Source organism: Chelmon rostratus, chromosome 3 (assembly GCF_017976325.1).
Source record: "Chelmon rostratus isolate fCheRos1 chromosome 3, fCheRos1.pri, whole genome shotgun sequence".
Taxonomy (NCBI): Eukaryota; Metazoa; Chordata; class Actinopteri; order Chaetodontiformes; family Chaetodontidae; genus Chelmon; species Chelmon rostratus.
The window spans coordinates 11,983,026-12,007,699 of NC_055660.1; the positions used below are offsets into that span (position 1 = coordinate 11,983,026).

Genomic DNA, 24,674 nt, shown 5'->3' on the forward strand with positions numbered 1-24,674 from the left:
AGCAGTATCAGTCATCTTTGGTCAGTTTGAATTAAGGTGCAGTTTTCTCTTTCATTTTGAACTTTGCTGACATTTTGATGGGGTGGAAGGGTGTTTTGGGGGGGCGGGGGGGTTATTAAAGCTCCAAGGACTTTTCCACAACAAACAGGCTGTTGTTTCCATCAACAGCTGGTCTGGCATCAGGACTCCATCACTTGTTGTGTGTCACAACATTTACTGACATTTCAGAAGCCGATGCAATCCAAATGGTATGGCAGTGCTTCTATAGGAGCCCAGCCAAATAAAAAAAACACACACCCATTTCTTTGTCTTCCAGGCCTGGGCTCCTCCCACTTCCTTATTTTAGCATTTCCTCTATCCTCAAATGCCCCCTCGCCCTCGGCTCACTACCGGTCCCCTGCCGGCAACTACAACCATCTACAAAACAGTGCAATGTCTATTCATAGGCACACTGGGATACAAATACAGCACACAGAGGGAGAGAGGAACACTATACACGCTCATACACTATGTTACATGTCCAACATGCGCACACACACACACACACAAACATACACATACATACACAGACAGACGGACAGAACACAGAATACAGAGACGTCAGCAGCAGCAGCAGCGGCGGCGGCAGCTCCGGCCTGGTGGTGGTTGCGGTGCAGCCCGAAGGGACAGAGCGGTGAAGACGGCTGCTGTTTGGAGGGCCAACAGGAGAGGGCCAGGAGCAGGGTGGCAATTTACTTCCATTTTGTTTAGGCTACTCCTTCCTCCTCCTCTTTCCCAGTATCTCCACCTCTTCATCTCTTACTCAAATGTATACAACTTGAGAGTGGAGGCGGTGTAGAGAAGCTTGGTCAGGTTGGTTGGTGGTGCTGGGAGGGGAAGGGAGGGAGGGAGGAGGGGGATGCTGGGTGAGTTTAGCCCGCTGCCTCATCATCTCCCTGCGTGGCTTCTTTGTGCTGGTTCTGACCGCCCGCGCTGGCCGCCAAAATCCTCTGCACAAAGTCTTTGGTCCGCCCGGCAACCAAAGGACCTGCAGTTGTCATGGAGATTAATTAGGGAGTGTGATGGAAAGAAAGGGATAAGACAGAGATAGGTCCTTATGAGAAAAAAAAAAACTAAATGCAAGGGTAAAAATAAAATGGCTAAGACAGACATCAAAACCAAAAAAAAAATGCTTCCTTTGTTGTTAACTGTAATATTTGAGCCTTTTTGGTTGTATGCCTCCACCAACCAGTCAAGTTGCATTTACATCCATGTCTGTCCAGACTTATATCTGTAGTGAAGACCTTGGAGGAATTGAAAAAAAGTTGAAAAGGGAAGCTAGCACTACATTGTTCACTATATGTATGATTCCAGTGAATAATTCCCAGTGAGAAACCTGCTGTCTTCACTTAGAGAGTGTTTTTACAGAGGAGCACAGAGGACTGATAGAGAGCTTCATCACATGGTGCAACAACAACCACCTGAAGATCAATATCAGCAGAACCAATGAGCTTGTGGTGACTACAGTGCTTCACATCTTCCACCCGACAGCAAAGAAGATCTCTACAATCAGCACAGTTTCAAGGTGGACACCCAAGATTAGTGTCACCAATTCAGTGTCTGACCAGAAGCAGAACATTATGGTGTCAGAGAGAAGCTGACCTTTGACCTTTTGGATATATCTCATCATGTTTAATCTCACATAGTTAAATTACCCAGGCTGGTTTTAAGCTTCTATTTTTATAATAAAGCACACTGCTTGATATTGGACATGTTAGCATGAAGCTCCAGGGATCTTTGTATATATAACATTACAGGACAAAATGTTTGTATTTTTTGAAGATCTGTGCTGTTGGTGTGTTTGTGTCTCTCACCGCTGGACTCTCGCAGGATGTCTTCCAGGCGTTGGGTCATCCCTCGCTCGTCCGTGTCCTCTTCCTCGCTGCTCTCCACCCGCCGTCGGATCACCTCTTTGATCCGCAGCAGAGCTCCCAACAAGTTCTCTGTGCAGTGAAAGACAAGATAAAGGCAATCAAATCAGCGCGACAGGGCAGAACACTGATCCCGAAGCAGATACTCACTGACTGACAGTTTCAACTTGTGGAGAGCAGTGGCACAGCAATACACTCAAACTGCATGGAGGGCCGTACTTTGAAGAATATTGCTATTGTTCATTAAATAAAAACCATTCAGACATATCAATGCTTAAGGTGCAGTCGTACAGAAATGTTGCCAAAATAAATCTCAAATTATCGAAATTACGATATAATAGATTATTTTGACAAAGCATTCCATGTCAGCTTTTGGTATTTTATAATTTTCGATATTCAGTGTTAGTGACACATTTTGTTTGGGATTCAAAAAACATTGTAGGATTGATGCAGCACCCGCTGAGCGTAACATTTGCTTCTCAAAAATTAATATTGCATTTCCTCAAATCCTTGGTGCTTCATAGGAGGGAGAGGATGTTTGTTTTACAGAGCAAAAAAAAAAAAATGAAAGTACAAAGAAATCAAAGCGAACTTCAGTTAAGACTTCAGGGGGAAGTGGAGGTTAGAAAAGTGGCCAGAAGGATACATGAATGTGGAGAAAGTGAAAGAGGAAGTAGTGTCCCTCCCTTATTACTGACACTGAGGCGCCCTTCAGCATTAACCCCTACTGTTGCTCAGCGGCCAGCAGTTCAGACTGGGGCTGTACTGAGCAGCTTCCAGGTGTGAACGATGAGACAGATCTGCTTGCTTGGTGACAAACTGTGTATTCTTTGCAGAGTAAACATGTTTCCTGTTTTTGTATTGTAAAAAATTCCAGCAGATTTCCTTACAACAAAGCTCAGTGACAGGCTCTGACACTAGAGCTGAACTATTTCGAAATGATTAATAATTTCAGTGTTTTTTCAGTGAAAAACCCTTAACAGTCTTTGGTTCCAGCTTCTCTAATGTGAGGATTTGCTGCTTTTCTCTTTTTTATATCATTATAAACTTAATAAATGTGGGTTTTGGGGAGCTGATCAAGAACACAAACAATTGGAGACGTCTTCTTGGAAACAGTGATTTTCTCACAATTTATTCCTGAATATTTTCTATCAATAATGAAAATAATCACCAAGATTTTTCATCAAGCATCTTGAAGGGAGAAAAGTGGAACATGCAACATTTAATTAACACTTGGGGTATTTTACAGGATGTTTTCTAATGTGGCAACTGCTGCAAGTTAGCGCCAGATCAGCCGTCTTTTCGCACTCCAAAAACAGGATTTGCTTGAGGCTTATCTCTGCTGCTGATGGTGTGAATCATCAGCACCTTCTGTGTTTCTGGCTCCTCCCCCTGTGAGGTCAGGTGACCTGATGGCACCATGACACCCCTCCTGTCAGTGTGCATTATTCTCAGATGGATCTGATTCCTCTTTAGGCCAGCATTCGTCTCAGCGGGGGGTGTGTGTGTAGGCGAAGGACCACAGTGGGTCTGACTATTTCAATTTTATTTTCTGTATATCTCTCTCTCTCTCTCACACACACACACACACACACGCACACAAACACACACAGTAACTGAAATCAAGAGGCTTCCGACACTGGCATGGCACCAAAGTCTTGTTTGAAGTTTTCTGTTGAATTTGCTGCTAAGCACGAGAAAGAAAGCGAATGAGAGAATTAAAAAAAAAAGAGAAGAAATTCAGAGGAGGGAAAGAGGAAGCGAGGCGATGTGTGAGGTTAAGCCCTGTGTGTTTTGGCTTCCTGCCAGTAGGGCAAAAATTTTCGGGAGCCACAACTAAAGCCGTTGCCGCTTCAGGATCGGGAATGACTGGAATGTCATAAAATGGGAGAGAAAAAAAAGGACAAAGGAAGTTGGATGCTGGTTGGGGTTGAATTCAAAGAAGTCGAAGCAAAGCAGACGAGGAGGAGGAGGAGGAGGAGGCGGGACCGGGCTGACAGATTTGGAAGAGTAGAGGTGTTGATTAACAGGGATGACGTGTGACGGGTGGCTTTTTTTCTCAGGTTTCTCCTTATTATTAACAATCTGTAGTAACTTGATTTCTTAAACAAGGCATCTTCAAAGCAACCTTGAAAAGACGGTTTCTCAGTCATTCATAGCTTGATCTGCGCTTTAATCTTCTTATAAACAGAGGTTGGAACATGGCAGCTTTACCACTCTGCAGTTGTGAGATGTGTTAGTTGTTGCAAGTATTTCTGAGGACCACAGTGGCAATGAGCCATTAGGCTTTGTTGTGATTTCATCCTCAATGATTCTAACTGTTGCTAAATCAGCCAGTTAAACATTATATAAACTTCACTTCACTAAAAAAGCCATTAAGACAGCTAGATGTCTGCTGAAGACACTTGATTTCCAACAAGCAAACTTAAAATCCAAATGCTATTTCTACAGTTAAACTTGTCACTTCAGATTTTGACAATTCACACAGTAAGTAAAAACTGGGCGCTCTCTTCCTGCAGAGCTTGTTCTTTCAGTATGATGGTTTTTGTACTGGCGATATGGCTGAAAAATGAGCTGCTGCTAGCTCAGCACAAAGATAATACTTTTATGAAAAACAGCATGAACCTTCAGAGAGAGAGAGAGTAGAAGGGCTGCATCACACAGCTAACGTCAAATATTTAATGAGTGATGCCATGTTCAGAGAGTCATCCAGTCACTAAATCAATAATGAGACAAAGCATCAGGATCTGTCTGATTTAGCACAGGACATGACGGTGAGGGACCAAACACAATGTATGTTTGAGATCAGATTAGAGTGTAAGGGAAAAATGAAAAGCAAGTAGGACTCACAGCTCAATAACACTTTCAGTTACTTAATAACACACTTTCACAGGTTAGCTACACCAGCAGGGGAAAACAAGCAGCTGTGCAGGTCAAACGCCAGGAAAACTTGATAATCACCTGCTGGACACAGCAGAGTCTGCATCCAATTGAAGTTAGTTAACAAAAAAAACAAAAAAACAATACAATTTCCTGGGGACACATGCTGGAAGGGTCATCAGTGCAAATGCTCCAGGAAGAAAAATAAAAAATATATAATGAACGGGTGGCTTTGGGTTATCTGGTTGGGCAGAGGGCTGACTGGGTTGGGGTAGTCACACTGGGAGTGGGACTGGTAATTAGTAGGAAGCATGGCTGGTACTAACAGGATGTGTAATATTGCTTAATGTCACAATACTTAGTGATAGTAAGGTCATGTATATATGTATATTAAAGGCTCTGACCTAGATCTGTTATTTCCCTTTAGAGTGATGACACTGAATCATGAAGTCCAACTTTTCATTAATAAACAAACACAGCCATGTTTTTTGAATTCATCCAGTTTGATGAAAAGGAGTTTAAGAAAGCCAACAAATGCAGAAAAAGGAGTGTAATAGTTCAGCAGCAGTTACAACACGACAAAATAGGAGTAGGATGTGTGTAGTCTGCGGTACCGACCATACTCCTGGTTGAGCCCCCACAGCTTGATCTTGTTGGCTTCGTGCTGGGCCTTCTTCTTCAGCCGGCAGGCCCTGGAAACAGAGGAAAAGAGAGCACAGTCACTCTCTGGAACAAGAAACTCTGTTCTAGTGTTGCCGTTCTCCACATGACCCTGTTACCGTGTCTGCTGGTTCACACTGAGAACAATTGGAGAGCAATGAGAGGAGGATATATTTCCAAACTGTGAGGGAGATTGACTGGAAACCTCCTTCATTCCTCCACTCTTCCAGAAACCATTTGACACCATGATTCTGAAGCGAAATGGTTGCTTTGGTTTCAGATTATTTGGGGCTGAAAAACGGCAGCAGGGAATGAATCAATCAATGCATGTTAAATATTAATACGCCTCATGGGGGCTATTCTCTGCAGCTTGCAGGCACTTTCTCTTTTCTTGCAGCTGTGAGTCAGCTAAATGAAACCTAAGGAAACAAAACACTTGCAGGCTGGTGGTGTTGGACAGAATACTCCTTCTGTGTTTCCCTGCATGTTGAATTGTTGGCCTGTGCCTCGCAGCCTCTTCTCTTGCAAGTTCACAATCTAAACCACAATCGCTGTGGGTGTGGGGAGGATGTAGACAACCACACAATTATTTAGCCATTCCTAATCATTGCAGGGATGGGGCTAATAAAGTGCAAAGGAAGTTCCAACATGTGCCACAGGTTTCTTAATTACCTACCTTCCCACAAGCCCCTTAACACACCGTCAATATAGAGTTTTTGAAACGATCCCTGCTCTCAATTTGAAACCAAAAATAGCCCCATTGTGAAGGTTTACCTACAGCTGCAAACTGATTTAAGTGGCATGCTGACAGAGAAGAAACCAGTGGCTGCCCTGCAGGTAGGAAAAACATATTCACCAAATTAAAAAGCTTCTGGTACTTGTTCTCAGAAAATGGCCGCTGTGGTTCATCTTTAAGATATTTCAAGCTGTATACAATGCTGAGGCTTCACCTGTTAGTGAGACCAAATCTATCAACCAATCATATGATGACAGATAACTGTGACTCAGGAGGCAAACAGCAGAGTCACTGTGATGTGGACAATGTTGCAAGGAGAAATTATAAAAACATTTTTTAACCAGATTCGTCTCATTATAAAATGGGTAGTGTACACAAATGAACCATGTTAAAACTTGCCGCTCATTTGCTTGCAAAAGCCGGAAGTCGGATCGAGAAAGGGGCCATTCTCAATACGAAAATCAGATCAAACTGTGAAATTTGGCAGTGCTGATCAAATATGAATCAAGATTCTGTTACTGCATTGGCTATTTCTCACCTTAAACGTGTTCAGAAGAATATTTTAGTGTGCTGTTTAGCTGTAATAAGAGACAGTTTGTGACCAGGCTGCCGTTGCTTGAAATTGGAGGCAACACCAAGCAACGCCCAACTCGCAATAGGTTGTAGACCGATGTGACACAGTGCATTCTGGTTGTTGTAGGTTTTATACATTTTGAGGAAAAGGGAATAAAAAACTGTCTGGTCATGTGGCACCAATTTCAAAAATGTTTGTCTTTCTACTGCATAGACAGCCCAGGTTTATGAAAAGACCAACTTTCTAGTAGTGAAATACTTTTTAAGTTCAAAGGACTACACCAGCATTTTGGGACGCATGCTTATTTGATGTCTTAACAGGAGTTCAACCCAGCAGCTGGCACAGCAAATCACATCTGTGCAACTATGAAATCGGTGGTGCAGAAAGTTTGGAGATGCAGTCCCTAACAGGACAATAAGATAATGTATTTCTGTCAACTCTTGTCTCATGGCTGACTGCAAACCATGCTGCATCTCTTTTGTGGAGAAACGTACTGTTATGATAATAGATAGTGTGACAAAGCTGTTATGTGATTTTGCCATTCTCTACTGTGTCAACGGTGGCCTGCTGCTGTCGTAGTGAACATGAAGGCTCATCTACACTGTGTGTATACAACAACTTTTAAGCAGTTTGAGACACTTGTTATGGAGCTAAGCTACCAGTTTCCACCTGCTTACATTCTTGGAGCTAAGCTAAGCTAAACATGCCTTGAAACAGTCTTTGTACTGAACACACAGATGTTAAATCGATACCAATCATGTAACTCCCTATAAGAATGTACACAAACATATTTTCCAAAAAGGTGGAGAATTCCTCTAAGTCCAGACACTAGGTCAGCGGCCAGGACAGGATCGTTCAACAGTGCTTTTATTGGAGTGTCTGGCCAAGCTGGAGGAACTGTGCGAGTCTACGTGGCCTGAATGCCCCGCGCAGGTTGTTTTTGATAAGCTAGAAAAATGAAGGACGAGGTTGGAGGTGGTTTTGATAATCCCACTGCAAACTCTGATCTTTTCTCAAGCAGCCACAAGTATGACAGTATAAAAAGACATAAATCTTCACGAAGGAAATTCCTGCATATTAAATTAAAACATGAACTCAGTCACATTACAGTACGAGTGAAGTACACTGTGACTTTAACTGTGAACCTCCTATCTACCCGCACTGCCTTTGTCTTTTTGCCATTTTTCTCATGCTTTTCGCCCAACTTTCTATCTGACGGTGTGTTTCTATCGTGTTTAATATATGTTTGGAATAATAAGATATTCCCAGAGTCCCTCTCCTCTTTAAACTGTCTGTTATAATGTCCTTTCCTCCAAATTCTTCCCCTCCCCCCTCTCTCCACAGATGAACTTTCTATGACCCTCCTCTCCCTCCTCATCTAACTCCTTGTCTGCCTCCTCAATTCTGCCCTGATTTCCTCCTATTCAGCCTTTCATCCTGCTTGCCTCCATCTCATCTCCTCTGTTGTTTTCCTCTGCTTCCCTCCGTCTTTCCTTCATTTATTCCATCATGCTCATGTCCAAGCTAAAAAGGGACAATCAACTCAAAAATACACCCATGACCTCCATTTTTTAATCATTTGGGTTGTATATGGCTTCCTCAGAGGTTGCATTTTAAAAAGGTCATCTTCAGTATGGTACACTGTGGGAGAGGAGCTGAAATGCTTCCAGACGCTTCAAAATAAAAATGCCAAGACGATGGAATTAAGACCATTTTCCATCATAAATTCCACAATAAGTTTTTTTTTTTCTCAAATTCTTCTCTCTCCATGTCCTCCAGAAACAGTATTAGAAGGTCAACATATTTAAATACACCACATATTTGAAAATCTTGACAAGGCTGAAGACTGTCTGCAGATACCAAACCACAGAGCCCTGCAGGATTCTCTTGTATTTTTTTCTGCAAACGATTTATAAACACTGAAAACCTCTCAAAATGCCCACTCATGCCTCAAAAATCGATACAGAAAGTCCCCTGAGCTCTGACTTGGTGCAGAGCACGTAGGAGGGCAGTAAGTGGAGTCGGGTACCTGGAGGCCAGCTTGTTCTTCTCTTTACGGGACCGGGCTCGGGCCACGGCCGGCAGGTCATTGACTGGACCCATGCCGTCGATGGCAGCATTGAGCTTCTGTAGCTGCTCCCCAATATTGTGGAGCTTCTGTGGGTTTGGTGTCAGGTCGCTGGCGTCTGTCTTACGAGCTTTGCGCCGCCCTTTTTTGCCTGGACAAAGGACAATAGAATTGATTCAGTACCAATCTGTTGAAGTCTTTTAATCCTCTTCAATCTTTTCGATGTTGCTCATAAGTCCAATTTATGCTATGCTGCCAAACGATGTTTAGATCCTCCTAATTTAGTCTTATAATTCTTGGCAAGGTGACAAAACTAAACTAGAGAAAATAATTTTATATATTTATAATGTACAGCACATGCACATTTTTTAACGTCAATTAACAATGCAGCAGCTACAAAAAAAGCATCCTAGCTTTTAATATAAAAAAAAAAAGATATGAGAAGCAGTTACAGAATATTTAAGTGAGTGACAATGCTAATTGTTAATTTTGGAGGCATTGGTTTGTGATTTTATTGTAATGGATTACATTCATGAGCTGCATCTTGCTAGATTCTTCTGAAGAATACAGACTGCCAAACTGCTGCATAGTTCCAGTTGTGCCTGACGTAAGATTCCCTTATCAGGGAAATGCTGAAAAATTCATATTTTGACATAAAAGTTGTATGTAGGGCACATGCCTGAGGGTCCCGATCCGATTTGTGTCACATGAGAGAAAAGAAATGGGACACTTTCAGCTGCAGCGTGAATGTCGTCTAATGACTCCTGCTGCTACAAGGCTCTCATTCAGTGGATCTTTAAACTTTCATTTCCAGCTTCACCTCTAAGTGATGAGGGCTGCAGCTAACATCAGTTATCTTTCTGATGAATCAGTTCATCAGAAGTCCAAATTGTTTACTTTGTCTGACCAACAGCCAAAAACCAACTATGAGAAAACAGTTTATTATTTGCAATGAAATAAGTTACCATAAATAAATTCTCTTGTTCATTCATTGATCTATTAATGGTGTCATCGTTTCAGCACTGTGACTGTGAACTAGGCAGTAGTGTGGTGTTCTCACCCTCTCGGCGGTACAGTGTGCTGGGTAGAGTGCTGGAGCTCCAGGAGAGAGACCAGTGAACGTCTCCGCCCAGTTTCTTCTTTGTGGCCGTCTCTCGAGCACGTCGGTACTCCCAGAAACAGCGGCGTTTTGCAGGGCGCTCACCTGGCTGCCTCACTGGCTCGGCCTCCACCTCTGATTTAAAACACATCCAAAAACAGGCATGCATGAGTCTTAATTTGTGCGCTGCAATAACACAAATTAGTAAGTAAAGTAAGTAAGTAAAGGCTTTGCAGCTGTGTCACAAATCTTCAAGCTAAAAAGTGACTGGATTTCCATAATGTGAAACTAGCTAATGAAAACTGTTTAAATTCAGACAACAAACAACCAACACTGGGAAAAACTGGCCATAAACCACACTATCTAAGACATGACTGATGAAGCAATTTATGAAACAAGATTTAAAGTCTACAGCCAGGCTAGCTGCCCCATACGTGTGTCAAAAATGTGAAGTTTGATTTAAGCGTTGAGCCAGATGAACGACCATGCTGTTACCCATAACAACAGGGATTACTTGCATGACAGTCCTCCCTTGTTTGGCCAGAGGGTGAGGAAAGGCAGGAAATAAAATCAGGTCATCAAAACCATTAGGAGTTATCCTCTCAGGACTGTGACACCCATGACAAACTCCACAGAAATCTGGCTTCTCACAATATCATCAAAAAACAAGATATAGTACAAATTGGCTATTTAACCTACCAGGTTCCTACATTAGTTAACCCTTTACGAGTAGTGTGTGACACCTTTTTGACCAGAATTTCATCATTGTTATTGGGTGACAAATGTATATCTCTCATGACTAGTTGACTACTTTTTGGGAGTAGCTGATGACCACTAAAATGCAGTAGTCCCGAATGCCGTACCAGCAACACAACCAGAGTTCGGGGTGTCCTGGTAGCTCACCTGGTACAGCGTGTACTAGGCATCAAGGCTGAGTCCTCACCGCAGCAGCCCAGGCCCTTTGCTGCATGTCACCCCCCCCTCCCTGCCTTTCCTGTCTTTTTCCATCTGTCACTATCATAATGGAGCAGAAATGCCAAAATAATAAATAGTTAAATAAATAATAGTTAAAAATAGAATTCGACAAATGTGGTTTTAATGCCTACGTTTTTGGCCTGAATCTGGTAATATCCAGTATCTCCGAATGTTTTTGTTAATGGTTCCACAAAGTATTCTTAGGATGGCAGAATCTTAAAGCTTGAGAAACAGAATTTCTAAAATAAAATATTCAATGAAATGTATTTTTTATGATCACAGAAATAATGTAATCTAGTGTTGTAATCTGGTTCAGATGTTGCATCAGGATCACTGGAGGCTTGGGACCTACTATATACCCCAAGCTGTTTTATTAATATATAATGAAAAAAACAGACTCCCATCCATTATTACGGAGGAGGACAGCATTGACAGCCATATATTACATATTTAATGGAAGAGAAATACCCTTCAAGTTAATATGACAGATGTACCCTAATCATAACTGACAGGTATTAATGTTTATGTTTGCGTGGTATGAAATCACGCCATGAACCCTAATCCACAAACACATGCTGTATGTCCTAATGACAAAGCCACCATAAGCTAAAACTGTATACATGTATGCTGTTTCAGAGGCAGACACCTACACGAGCACACAGACGTCACAGAAGATTAGCCTCAGGCGCGCAGAGGCATGAATAATGGTATCATAAATAATACAACAAGCAAAGCTCCACCAGCAGGAGCAGTGAAGAGACGCTTCTTCAAATCCACCAGAGCTAAGGGACAAAAAAAAAAAAAAAAGAAACACACTGCAAATAATGAAATAGTAGCAGGATTAAATCAGACTGAAAGTTAATAACATGAAGTCCTATCCTAGCCATCAGCCAGGGCATTTCTCTCTCTGTCTCTCTCACACACACACACAGCTTATGTAACATCATGTCGTCTGGTCCAGTCTGCAGATAGCGCCATTGTCTGCACTCTCCCCTCAACTCGATCTTTCACTCCAGGGCTCTTTTTTGTATAGTTTTACACACACACACACACTATGCTCATAAACCTTGTCTTCGAACTCACTCAACCGCCACCCCTCTCTCTCACACACACACACACACACACACTTTTCCATCCATCACACAGCCCTTGCTATCGTCAAAGGCTAATGGCAAGAATAGCTCAACAGGGCAAACAAACACACACACAACACACTACCACAACAATAGAAAGTGACAATGGTGTCTCGCGACAGCTGAAATATGACCCAGGTCAGTCTTTGGGTGCGAGCCAGCGACCTCTTCATTACCTTGCAACAAGAAGCCTGAGATTTGTTTTTCTAACGCGAGGACGATCAGAGACAGAGAGGGCCTGGGAAAAGATGGCAATCTTAAGTGAAGTCAGTTTGCATGTGTGTTATCTAATATACATGACTGTATTTCACGTCCTGTGCTCTGGACATGAAATCACCCCTGACATTTAAGCCCTTTAACTGATGCTCTGAGCTAACAGCAACCAGCAAATTCACGTGAAGCAGCAGAGGCTGAGATATCCTGACTTAAGATCCAAAAACACTGGATCCTACAATTCCCAAAATACATGCCTGGCAAACACCCAAGCCTTTCTATCTTTATACTCAGGTTTTCTAAAAAATTCACACGACTAGTAAACTGACTTTAGCACAAAAAAGTGTTTTTTGGTGCACATCCAGGAACTTCTCGAGGACTTCTTAACATTGGGTGATACGGACTGCTGTTACTGGTATGAAAAAACAAATTATGTGCAAAAATCATGTATTAATCTAATTATGTTTTATCACTACGACAATTTTATTCAAGTCTAAATTTAGAGGAAGATTAAAGATTGCTAAACATTTTCAACTACTAAAAAGATTTTGCGGGAGGTATTTAGTCCCTGGGCCATAGTCAGGATTTCTGAGACACAGAGGTCATCATTATTATTATGGAGAAAATACTGAATGATTTATATTTGATCACCAAAAAGTATTCAAATTTAGATATACTGAGTCTAAAAATACAGGAATATAGCAAATGTCGTCAAACGTAGCTCCTACCTTGTGCATCTGCCCTCCTTAAATTCACATTAACATGGTGGAAATATGGGTGATATAGTCACTATAAGAGTTCTGAACTTAGAGTATGATTCAATGAACAGTTTTAATCGTCAATAAGGCTGAGATTATAAGATAATTTGTGTAAGTCATTTATACTACACATTTTGAATCAGCCATTCAAACCATCATAACCAACAGTTCAATCAAGAGTTTACTCATTAGAAATTAAATCCACTTGGAGGCTCTATAGCCTGCACATACTGAGGCATGAAAGTATATCTGTACGTGTTCGTGTCCTTGTGCATATTGTGTGTAATAAATGTATCTTTAAGTTTTTTATGTGAGACGTACATGTGTGGGCTGTGAAAACAAATGTCTCTCTGTAAAGGAATGAATAATGTCAGGAAGCAAGTCAATAAATCACTAAGTCAAGCCGCGATTCCACCGCAGGAACTTTCCCCAGAGACTAGGAACCTTTGGAGGAACTCAGTGTATTTTCACCGCAGGGACCAGGGTCTAAATTAAGTTCCAGGGACATTATTTTACCCCCCAAAAAGCCCCTGCCCGGGGGGGTGGGGGGCGGGGGGGTAGTACTTTCCAAAAGTACAGGGCCTACATGGTACATGGTGGAGTGCACTAAGTCTGCAACTGCAAATCAGTTTATTTTTTTGTTCATGGTGCTTTAACATATAAACATGGAGTTAAATAAGAAGGCAAACAACAGATGGTCCAACATTGTACAGATTGAACATTGTCAGTGGACTAATTTGCCTAATCTTTGCAGGTCTTCAGACAGCAGTGGACACACAGCCAACAGTGGGCTGACTGAAAAGTAGTTCCTGGGCTTAAAATTTCAGCGCATGAAACTGGGCTTCATTCAGTCCATTAACAATCATCATTAGTGTTTGACTTTCCACACAAACATATGAATGAAATGCATTTTGTCAGCTCATGTACTGTGTACCAGGGCTGCAAGTAACCACTGTTTTCATTCTCGATAGATCTGCTAATCATTTTCCAGATTGATTATTATTTGTCTATAAAATTTCTGAATTTCTCAGAGACCAAGCTGCATTGTTTGACATTGTCCCATGAAACATAACTCAAATGATGAATCACTTTTCGAAATAGTTGCAGGTTTAACTGATCAGGTAATTGCTTCAGTTCTACGGTGTGCCCAAAATATTAGTGACTGAGAGATAAGTGAAGTATAAAGAAATAATGGGACAAGAAAAAATATATTTTCAGTAATGAGACACCAGCTGAAGGCTGCAGTCTGTCGCTGGCATGCTTGTGTTGCCTTTGAAGCTACTTAAAAATCCAGTTCTGCTGCAATGGTTGTTTAAGAATCTGTACCAACTTTCATACCCTATTTAACATATTCAACTACTACCCCCGCTGCCCTGACTGAGACAGAGCAGCATGGCGGTTACAGATGGTATTTAAATACATGAAGAGACTCCAACCCTCAAAGCCATTTCATAACAGTAAAACTGTAGCCACTGAAGTGGTATGTTGTCCGGGAATTAAACCCGCAACTTCGGTATTTAATGTGTCTCTGCACAGCCAACCAAGTCTGAGGTCTCGTCTGGACCTGAGACAGATTCAGATGGTTTCTGTGTGGGCAGACGGGCTGCTGGCACCACCGTGATGAGCCGAGATGTCCTCGCCACACAGATAAAGACAAACTTTAAGCAGAACTCACCACATTCAGTTTCTGAGGAGCTGGAGAGTTCAGCTTCCACCGCCGTCTCCTCTGCTCCCTCTTCTCCTTCTTCCTCCTCTTCATCATCCTCCTCTTCCTCCTGCTCCTCATCCTCCGGGTTCAGCTCAGTTTTGGCCTGGCTCTCCTCCCTACCCCGTACCTCCTGCTGCGTTTCCCCCGCCCGCACCCCGTCTGTCTGGGAGTTGGGACCAGGCCCTGCCACCAGCACCTCGCCCTGGCTCAAGGAGTAGTTGTGTTCCTCGCTGCAGTGCTCCAGAGTCAAACCTGCCGCCGCCGCTGCCGCCGCCACCTCTTCTTCCTCCTGTGCCACCTGATACACCTCCACTGTACGCTCCCTCGACATCCCCCCATCCTGTCCTCCTCCGGCTGCTCTTCCTGCAACACATAACTCCCTCTCTGTTGTTGTGGCAACAGAGATACGCTCCTCCTCCCTTCCTGCAGCAGTGGCCTGGACTTCCTGGGTGATAGGAGGAGCTGTGTGTTTGCTCCTCCTCCTCCTCTCCTCTTCCTCTTCCTCCTCCTGCTCCTCCCGGCTTCTCCCCCAGCGGCCCATCAGGACGGCCTCCTCAGAGCAGGCCAGCAGCTCCCCTCCCACCCCGAGGCCCAGCTTGGTGTAGCGAGCCATCTCGTCCAGAGCAGACACGTCCCAGCGCTCCGGGTGCAGGTCCTCGCCAAAGCCACCATCATCCACCAGGTCGCTTAGCAACTCAAAGGGCCGTTTCCTTGGCGATGCCGGGGAGCCCAGCATGAGGAGCACGCTCTAAAAGGGGACAGAGAAAGGGACAGAGAAATACTTAAATATGACTGCTCTGGAACAAAAAATAGACAAATAATTTTTCCCTATACTGTATTTTTAAGATGAATACTGTATCACGTCAGCATCCACTATATTACTACAGGGAAGGTCAACATAGCCTCTTTCAAGCTAGACAAAAAAAAACCCACTAACACCCACTAACATCTGTTTTTTGTCTTCAGTGGGAAAGGGTACAATCGGCATTCATTCCCTGGTCAAATGACTCTGCAGTCGTCATGGGTATTTATCAGGTCCAGCTCCAATCAGCAGTGATGAGTGAGTGAAACATGAAACCTGGGTGGATACGCTCACTTTTGCCACTTTTACCCATGTGATGATGACATGTGTTGAAGTTCCGAGCAGTGGCACGTAATTATTGCCTGATTAAGACAGATTTTTTTTTAAATGTGTCTACTGGTAATGGGAAAAGAGTCAATTGCTAATTATAACCAGGTCTAAAAACACACATACAAGTGGCACTTATTAAAAGTGGTATAATAAAATATTTACCCTGATTTAGAGCTTGTTCTATACAAGGATAATCTACAGGAAATCTGTAATTTAATCACCTACACAGACAGCTGCAAGCTCCGGCAGCTCTTACTGAAATGCCTATATAAAATAAGAAAGAGGCAGTCCTAAGTATGTGTACATATATTTGCATATACCAGTAATCACTTCAGCTATACGAACAGACTAACCGAGACAGAACCACCTGTAACATGACATTACAATAACTAATGTAATAAATTTGTAGGTTCTTGCTCAGGTTTATTTTCCTTCATCATGAGTTGAATGAATGTTGTCATCAGTGAGCAGGCATCCATTTAAGTTATGAAAATCCTTTTGTACTTCTTCAGTTGCTACACAGAACTCAAACTGTGCGCTGAGCTGCTGAGTTTCACCAGTTCAACTGGCTGAGGGAATCTGTGGCAAACATCGACTGTGAGCTCCCTTTTGAATTATCAGTCACTTTCAAACTCCTGATAAGTGGATTCTAAAATTAGACATTACGTAGACCAACTTGTGTATCCATTATTGTAAACTGCAGTGTGAAAGAATTTTGGCCTCGTTTTGTCATGTGCTCAGGGAAAACCTTGCCCAGCCTGAGGGGTACAAATGAACCTTAACCCAAGCAGGCATTTCAGCACGTCACTGTAGGAAAATCACACATGTAAATAATCAAATGAATAAATGCTGAATTGTATTTCGCTGCTTTGGTTTCTAGGTCCTGGCTTACTGGGAGACCTAATTAAAATGGAGCCATTGCCTTTGCTTTTCACTCTATAACAAGTCAAAATGACTTCAGGCCCTGATCAAAATTACCCATGCTCCCCTACAGGAGCAATACCAGAAGAGAGCTGAAACCCCTGTTTGCTTTTCACTTCTCCCTCATGGACTGAGGCCAAGTCCACACGTGCACGGCTATTTTTCAAAACGTAGCAGGGAAAGCTGAGTTTTTGTCTTGTGACAACAGAGTCTGAGCCATTAGCTCCTTGTTCAGGCCTCCTTCAGGCTTCTGAATGGCCAACATGGCTGTAGGTTTAGGGTTATATTACTGCATCTTGGTTTGACATGCTCTTGACAGCGCTTCAATTGTTCTCTTGTGTTTCCATATGGACAGATATCTTTTTAAACAGTGCTGGTGTAGACTGGATATTTTTTAGTACAAAGGAGGAAAACCCCTGTTTTAAAAAATACCTGTGTACATGTGAACTAACTGAAAAACCACGTGAACGCAATCAACTGCAATTAGGAACACTCGGCCAGATTAACCGCAAGAAAGTGTCTGTGGCAAACATCTATTGGGCCCCATTTTTAACTTTCAGTGACTTTCAAGTTCTTGTTTGGTGATATCCAAGGACTCTGTCTTGTTTCAGGGGAAGGCGTGGCATTGGTCAAAGTTAGAAACCACAAGACCGTTACAAATTATCATGAAGTCATGATGAAACCTCACTTTTTCCACAGGATGTGTGTGAATTCTGGGTTTGAGGCTGAGGCATATTGGTGTATTTAAATAAAAAAAACTAAGGGCTGTACTCTGCTGTTCACAGACGAACAAAGATTTTCAAGATATTCAAAGCCCTTGAGAAGTCTCACTGTGAGGCACGTGACTTGAGAAATTTGTGGCTCTCTCCATCGAGCGTTGTCTCACCTGGTCGTACTCAGTCCTGCCCCCTTGTGGCGACATGGCCAGAGGGTAGGGGCTCAGCAGACCCCTGTGTCCCCCGTAGGCCTCGCCAAACGCAGGCTCCATCCCATTCATACCCGGCTGGAAACACACACACACAGACACAAATTGAGAAAGGAAGACCATGGGGGGGGTATCATTCAGAGGCAACGGATGACAACGACTGCAGGTTTCAGTGGCGCTCCTACTTTACCTGAGGCATGCCCGAGGCAGGAGGGTGTCAGGTCGCGGTCACAACGTCAGTTCAAGTGAATTCTGCTGCAAAAACAAAACCAATTTCAGATCTGAACATCCACGTGTAACAAGGAGAAGACAGGCGAAGAGAACAAGAGCAGGAAGATGACACGAGAGAGATGAGGATGTAATTTACCTAAGGTCGAGAGTTGACAGGGTCAAGGGGTGGAGCTCTTTTCACATGTCGCAGCCCTGCAGCTCTCAGCCTCCCAGCCTGGCGAGAGAAAACAGAAGAGGAGGGACATGGACATCAGACATGGGTTCAACGGAGGCCACAACGCAAATTATACAGCAATAAACCAGTGAAAGTATACACATCGTCAAACCATAGAGATGCAGGAGGATGTGCATGTAATGTGTGTCTGTGTCAGGGTTTTACAGTTTTATTGCTTTCTTGATAAGCTACAGCACAAGTTAGTCAGTTGTCACTGAATTCAGTATGTTTGGTTGGCACAATTAGAAGAAATGACAGCAGGAAAGAAGACAAAATACAGGTTTTATATGTGTCATTTTAGTAATAAACTTGTGTGTCTTCCTTAGAATAATACACTTTTTAAACCGTTGGACGAAAAACGTTTCGCAGAAGTAATCTGTGAAATTGTGTTTTGTTTTGTTTGTTTGCTGCGATATGTTTTTCTTGTATTTCATGTTTATGAAGTTAAACATTAATGGGGTTGGAGCTCTTTTTTGTCTGTTCAGCCATGACGGCTATTGTTTCTTTTATTTACTGGCTAGTTTTTCTATAAATACATCTATTTATTCAACATGAAAAACCATGCTGCTGCCAGGAATGTAGGGCACATCAGTTCCTGAGAAAGACCTGCCAACAATCAGCATCTAAAATAGCAAAGGCTGAAGCTTCTATGCACTAGATAAAGGTTGAATTTTACTGTGCAGTGTAGCAACGTATTCAAGTAACATTTGTAGATGGATATGTGGATAATTACCAACTAGAATTGGTCAGTTCAGTACCATGTGTTGTTACTGCCACAAGATGCATCAAAGACCAACTTTGATGTTATTTTGTTAATAAATTGTACAACCTGAACCGTTGAGTAAGGTAAAAAAAAAAAAAGGAGGAAAGTTTAGAAAGATAGGAACGATCGATAATAACAGATTAGAGTTAAAGCTCAATATTTCTCAGAGGCAAAAATCATCTCACTGTTCTAAGTTAAACCTCGACGGAAGAACAAAACGCCACACTTTCCTTGCACAAAAAGGGTCAGGGAGCTAATATTCCGAAGGCTAAACAACAGCAGTCCTCCAGCTAACTGGAAAATGTCCTAAACAAGCTTGGTTTGCTGGGTGCCTAGTTAAATGTAGCAGCATTGGCTTGCATCATGACTGCCATTTTTGTGAATGGACAACAAAAGAGTAGTTATTTGAAATTCATATTTTGCCCCGTGTTCCTTCTTTGCAACACAGTTTTATAGATAAAACTGGCGTTATTTTATTATTATTGTCAACAAATCCCATGAAAAGGACAAATCAAACAACATGTTTGTTTGTGACTTTTAGATGAGATTAGTTTAAATGGTTTAAGGAGCGTTTGTTGTGGCCATTCAGGAGAACGCAGATGACGTAAGATCAGACATGGACAATCAAACTACAGTAAACTTTCCTACCTATTGGTTCTTACTGAAGACGTAAATCTTAAAATCGGGCACCAGGCTCTTGTGAGTGTGTATGTGGGATTGAGTCAAAATAAACTGTAGAGTGTGTGTTCATATCACCAGTGCAACAGTGTGGATCAGTTTTTGAACAATGGAGCACTACAGCACAGAGGAATACGATATATCTGGTGTTGGATACACACATCACACTTGATAGCAGGGTCAACTCATTGTTGGGTTTTGGTCTTTTTGTGGCATTTCTTGTCAGAGAAAAATAAAAGATAAAATACAGAATATTGCCAGCCTTATGCTTTAACCTAGCTAACTTGTCCTCTAAAGAACTGCTTCTTTGACTCCACCCAATACGGATAAACCCGACCAATGAGATCTTATATGCCTGCAGTGCAGCTCTGGAGCAGTTAATGTTTGTGTAACCAAAACTCCAATTCTCCATTAGAGAGGAGGCCACAGTGCAAACTACTGATCAGACTGAGCTCCTTTCAGACGGGGGCATGATGAAACACCGAGCAACACACACGCGCACACACACACAGAGGGAACAATGCAGACCTACTGTTCAGTACCTGTGGAAAACCAGGAGAGAGCGGCTCACACTGACCCAGGTTCAGTGATTCAAGAACAATGCCATAATACGTTCTCTGTGGATTGACCTCAGGCACACAAGAATGAGGAAATGAGCACTGGCTGGGCGGTTATGACACTGCCTTGGCACGCCACATGGAAAACTGGTATTTGGCACAGAGAGCAAGCCAGCTACCAACACGCTGTGTACACAAACACTTATCAGACACATACAGTGTTTTGAAGTAGATAACAAACTGGTGGTAGGACTTCAATAATCCAAACAAGCTATGAACGTAAAGAGGATACATATCTTTAAACTTTCAGCAGCAGTGCTAAGAGCGGGAGTATTTGAGATAGAAAGCACTGGGAGTTTACATAAGAATTAATTTGTACATTTTCTGTCAGTAGTTTGTAGTAGCTTGCATCAACAGAACGACTTGTGCAGCTGTTGACTTTAAAAGTGTTTCTTTCTTTACTCAGAATAATAGTAAAAAAAAAAAGATCCTCGTACATGAAAATATGTTCCTTGGTGCCTACAAGAATATAACAAACATGCAATCTCATTCACCTCAATGGTGCACTCTCCTCTATCTGACTACAGTGCTGTTCTAGGTATTTGCTGCTTTTACAAGGTAAACTTACACAGTGAAAGCGATGCACTACACAGATTCTTGTTTATATTTGTTCATACTCCGTCTGATATAGGGGCCAGGTGTGCCTCCGCACAATGACAATCCTGCAATCATTTATTGTGTGTTGGTTCAACATAGGCTTGGTCCAAAGGTCTCCACGCTCATAAACACGCTCTCGACAGACAGAGTTCACGCTAAGGCAACAGGAAAGCAAAAGGAAATTGTTTTATCTCAAACCGCTGTGGGTCAATAACCACCAGTAACCACCAGCTTTACATTCAGCCAAGGATCCATTTAGCCCTTTGTAAACAAGACTCCTCAAGCAAAGTGAATGCCAACACAACTGTGGCTTATGTAACAACTACACCAAATACATAGTGACAAAACAAACATGTATACCAACATTCAAACTGTGGTAAGACTGGTTCATGTAGTGCACTTTGTTTGTGACTTGTTACATGGACCGATCCTCAGGGGACATTTAAATGCCTTCTGAACAACAACTTAAGTCATAATCTTACAACTGACTACTAATAATACACTAGTAATGCACTGGAGCAATTATCGTGAACACTAGTGGGCACAGGAATCGCTAAATACAAATGACCCCTTATCCTTGTAACAGCTTGTTATGTAACACAGGGCAGGGCAATGAAATGCATTTGTATCATGCCACAACATACCCTACAGAAAAAACTGCTATATTCTAGGGTTGCAACTAATTTTTGTTTTACTTTTGATGAATCGGTTGATTAAGGGCTTAAACAATGAATCATCAAAAATAGTTAATAATAGTAAAAATCAATAGATTAATTTTCTGCCAATTGACTAATTGATTGATCAACTTATATTTCGGCTCTAGTGTATTTCAACAGTGTATTACAATGTGTTTGTGGCAGAAAATTAGACTATTATTGTATATATTATATGCCTATCATATACATATATATGTGGTATTTTTGTCATGATGTGTGTGTGTGTAGTTTCTAATTGCCTTTTAATACTTTAACGTGTTTCTATCTCATATCAGTGAAAAACTTGTTTTTTATAGTTACTTTCAAAATAAAGGTATTATAGAATGACTATAGGTGATAACAACGCACAATTCCTTTCATCCAAACATGTGCCAAAGATATCTGAGAGTGGAAGCAAGTCATTCTGAAAGTGGACCATGAGGCAAATGTAGAGCATGAGCAGTCTGACCAGACAATGAACCTTTAGCAGCTGGAGGCCTCTTTAGAAAAGAAAAATACTCTGCTATGATAAAGGACAGCGTGGTTATTAATGGATGAAGGTTACGCACGGAGAGGCGGGTTTGCGAAAAAAGTGAATTAGACAGGAGTCCATAAAGAGGCCGTGATGGCGGAGAGTGTGCCCGAACACGGCGCGGAGACGGCAGAAGGGGGTGGGGGGCGGTCTGGCTGTCGGTCTGTCTGGGAGGCCAATTTGCCAAATTAAAGCTCCAAAAATCTGGGCGGCGGACAAAGCTCCGTCTCGCCTGGGGAAATCTCCATCCCTCCTCTAATTAAATAAAAAAGAGACTTGAATCAAAGCAAAGAGAGAAAAAACGAACAAACACCCTGAACGACCTGGATGCGCCCCCTGTCTCTCCTCTCCGTGTCCTTGGAGCTCCGCTTCTCGTAACGATGGAGAGCCAAAGTGGCCCCGTCTGCAGCCCCTCGCCTCGCCTCGCTCCCTGTCCATCCGATGCGCGTCCCGCTCTCCCCGAAAAAAGCTGCCGATCTGCCGATGAACCGATCAGTGCAGCAGAACTGACGGGGCATGACGGCGCTGTGTGTCCGCACAGCTGGATAGAACAACAGCAGCACACACAGAGCCGGAGCAGGGAAGAGAAGGTGCCATGGTGGCAGCCAGCAGTGTGTCCCGCATGGCACGGCGAGCCGCGGAGCCGCACTTCCACAACCAGACCTTCTTTTCTATTTCGCGCTGCACATTCACAATTCATGCATTTTGTATTTTCGAGAAAAAGAAAGCATAAATTCCTACCAAAAGCAGCCACCACGAGTCGCGGAGTATCCAGCCGAGACAACAGGGATCCTTTCAGCGCAAGACAACAATAAAAATGGGGCGCAGCTGGCAGTGCCACCGGATGTCCAATATTAATTGTTAATACGGCCGATTTCTGAGCATGTGGATCGGCTTCAGCGTTTAACGGGTCCAACCACATGCGGGTATAAAGTCTGTTCTCTGTCCACGCCGTCACAGAGTTTTGTTAAATATTAAAGTTGACGCGAGGAATAAATCACAGAACAAGTTTGGCTGCTGTTTGTCCACCTGCAGGTGCTGCTGCCGATTGGTGGTGGTAGTGTTACTGTACAGGCCCAGGCAAGTTGCACTCGGCATAAAATGTAGGTTTATTACAATAAAACTGGAAAGTCTGCATGGAAAAAACGCACTGGGGGATATTTTATCTTCCTACATATGCGCAAGAACACGAGAAACATGCGCAAAAACGTAATAGAAGTATAAATGTATAATGTATCGTCAAAGGGGGCTGTAAACATGTATTCAAGCACAAGTTTTAAAATATAAATGTGTTGCCTATATTGACAAATAATGTTTTCTGGGATCACGCTCTTATTTTGGATATGGTGCATTTAAAAACACTCCAAATCAAGTGTAGTTCTTCAGTGCCATGCATGCTACTGTGTGTAAATCCGTGTGAAAGTAGCCATTTTTTTAATCACAGAAGACCGTTAAAAGCCTACATATTTTTTTCGGTTAACAGTTTTAATATTTGCCCATAACTTCTCAGTCGTTAAACTTGGCGTAAACGCGCATTTATTCGCCTACAGGCAGAGAGCTGTGAGCTGTGCTTTACCTTATCGCGTGTCCTCGGATGTCCCCTCGGAGTGAAGGCTCCTCCGGACCGGGGTAAAATGTCGGCCTCGGCCTCTCCAGATGATATTACGCACCATCCACAGAGAGGAGAAGAGCCCGCGGGGACAACAGCAGCGGCCGCTAAGCCCAGAAATCCCGCTTCACCTACGGCCACATGCAGGAAGTTAGTTTACAGTTGTGGCGAACTGGCCTACATGGCGGATAAACGGGATAGAAAATATGGTTGTAGGACTGTTAAACACCCCCTCGCCTCCTCCCACACCTCCTCCTCCTCCTCATGTCTCTCCTTTCCCTCCATTGGTGCAGAAGCCTACCGTTTAATAGATGAGCGGGTGGGAGAATGAAACCAGCCATCTCCCCCCTGAAGCTAATTCCTTTATTAATGAAGTTTTACGGGTTTGTACAGCAGCAGCAGCCTCTGCTTGACATGGTGCCATCCGCGGGGTTAGCACAACGCAGGAGGACACTTTCTGTACCGGCTCCGCGGTTTCAAATCACTTTTTTTTGGACAGAGAGGGAGACACAGACATGAAGAGAGAGATGGAGGGCGTGGATCCGCGCGGCTGGATGTGCTGCACAGGCTACGGGTGCTCTTTGTTGTTGTTGTTGTTGTTGTTTTGAACCGGTGTGGTGGTTGTTGTTTACGCAGGGGTTAGCTGCATATTTCAGGGTTCATCGGAGCGTAAAGGCAGAGAAATGAGTCTCGAGTGACTGACCTGATCGAAATGGGAAGTGTGTCAGCTGTTAAAACAGTTGTAGCTCTCTTCGGCGGATTGGGGGGCACTTGAGTTCACGAATAATCCCGGAGACCGACTGTCAATTTCTCGAGATTATCGTGTCGGGTTTCTGGCCGGGGATTTCAAAATAAAGGTCGCGTTGAAGAATGTGCTTCCAAATTTGAATAAGCAATTGTAAGTCTGATTTGTAAATTTATATTATGCAATAACATTAATAATTAATATTAAATTATGTTATAATTTTATATGTAATTTTCTGAAAAAAAAGATTAAAATGTTAGAAATGAAACTTTTTTCTGATCATTTAAAGTTTGTGAGAATT

At 42.7% G+C, this 24,674-nt stretch overlaps 1 protein-coding gene across 3 annotated transcripts; it reads right to left on the reverse strand.

Moving 5' to 3' along the window:
* Nucleotides 1-81: 81 nt before the first annotated feature.
* LOC121603864 (CREB3 regulatory factor-like) lies at nt 82-24,420 on the reverse strand. 3 transcript variants are annotated; one of them, XM_041933130.1, is made up of 11 exons: nt 24,332-24,420; nt 23,596-23,759; nt 18,060-18,137; nt 17,883-17,947; nt 17,654-17,770; nt 14,682-15,462; nt 9,889-10,062; nt 8,790-8,979; nt 5,409-5,482; nt 1,854-1,982; nt 82-1,027 (listed from the first exon to the last, which is right to left on the reverse strand). In XM_041933130.1, the coding sequence occupies exons 4-11, from the start codon at nt 17,889-17,891 to the stop codon at nt 912-914; spliced, it is 1,590 nt and encodes a 529-aa protein (XP_041789064.1). In that variant the 5' UTR covers nt 17,892-17,947; nt 18,060-18,137; nt 23,596-23,759; nt 24,332-24,420; the 3' UTR covers nt 82-911. The 3 variants fall into 3 exon arrangements, with proteins under 3 accessions (XP_041789064.1, XP_041789065.1, XP_041789063.1); XM_041933131.1 differs by lacking the exon at nt 24,332-24,420 and having other exon boundaries at nt 17,883-17,944; nt 23,596-23,816; XM_041933129.1 differs by lacking the exon at nt 24,332-24,420 and having other exon boundaries at nt 23,596-23,816.
* Nucleotides 24,421-24,674: the final 254 nt, after the last annotated feature.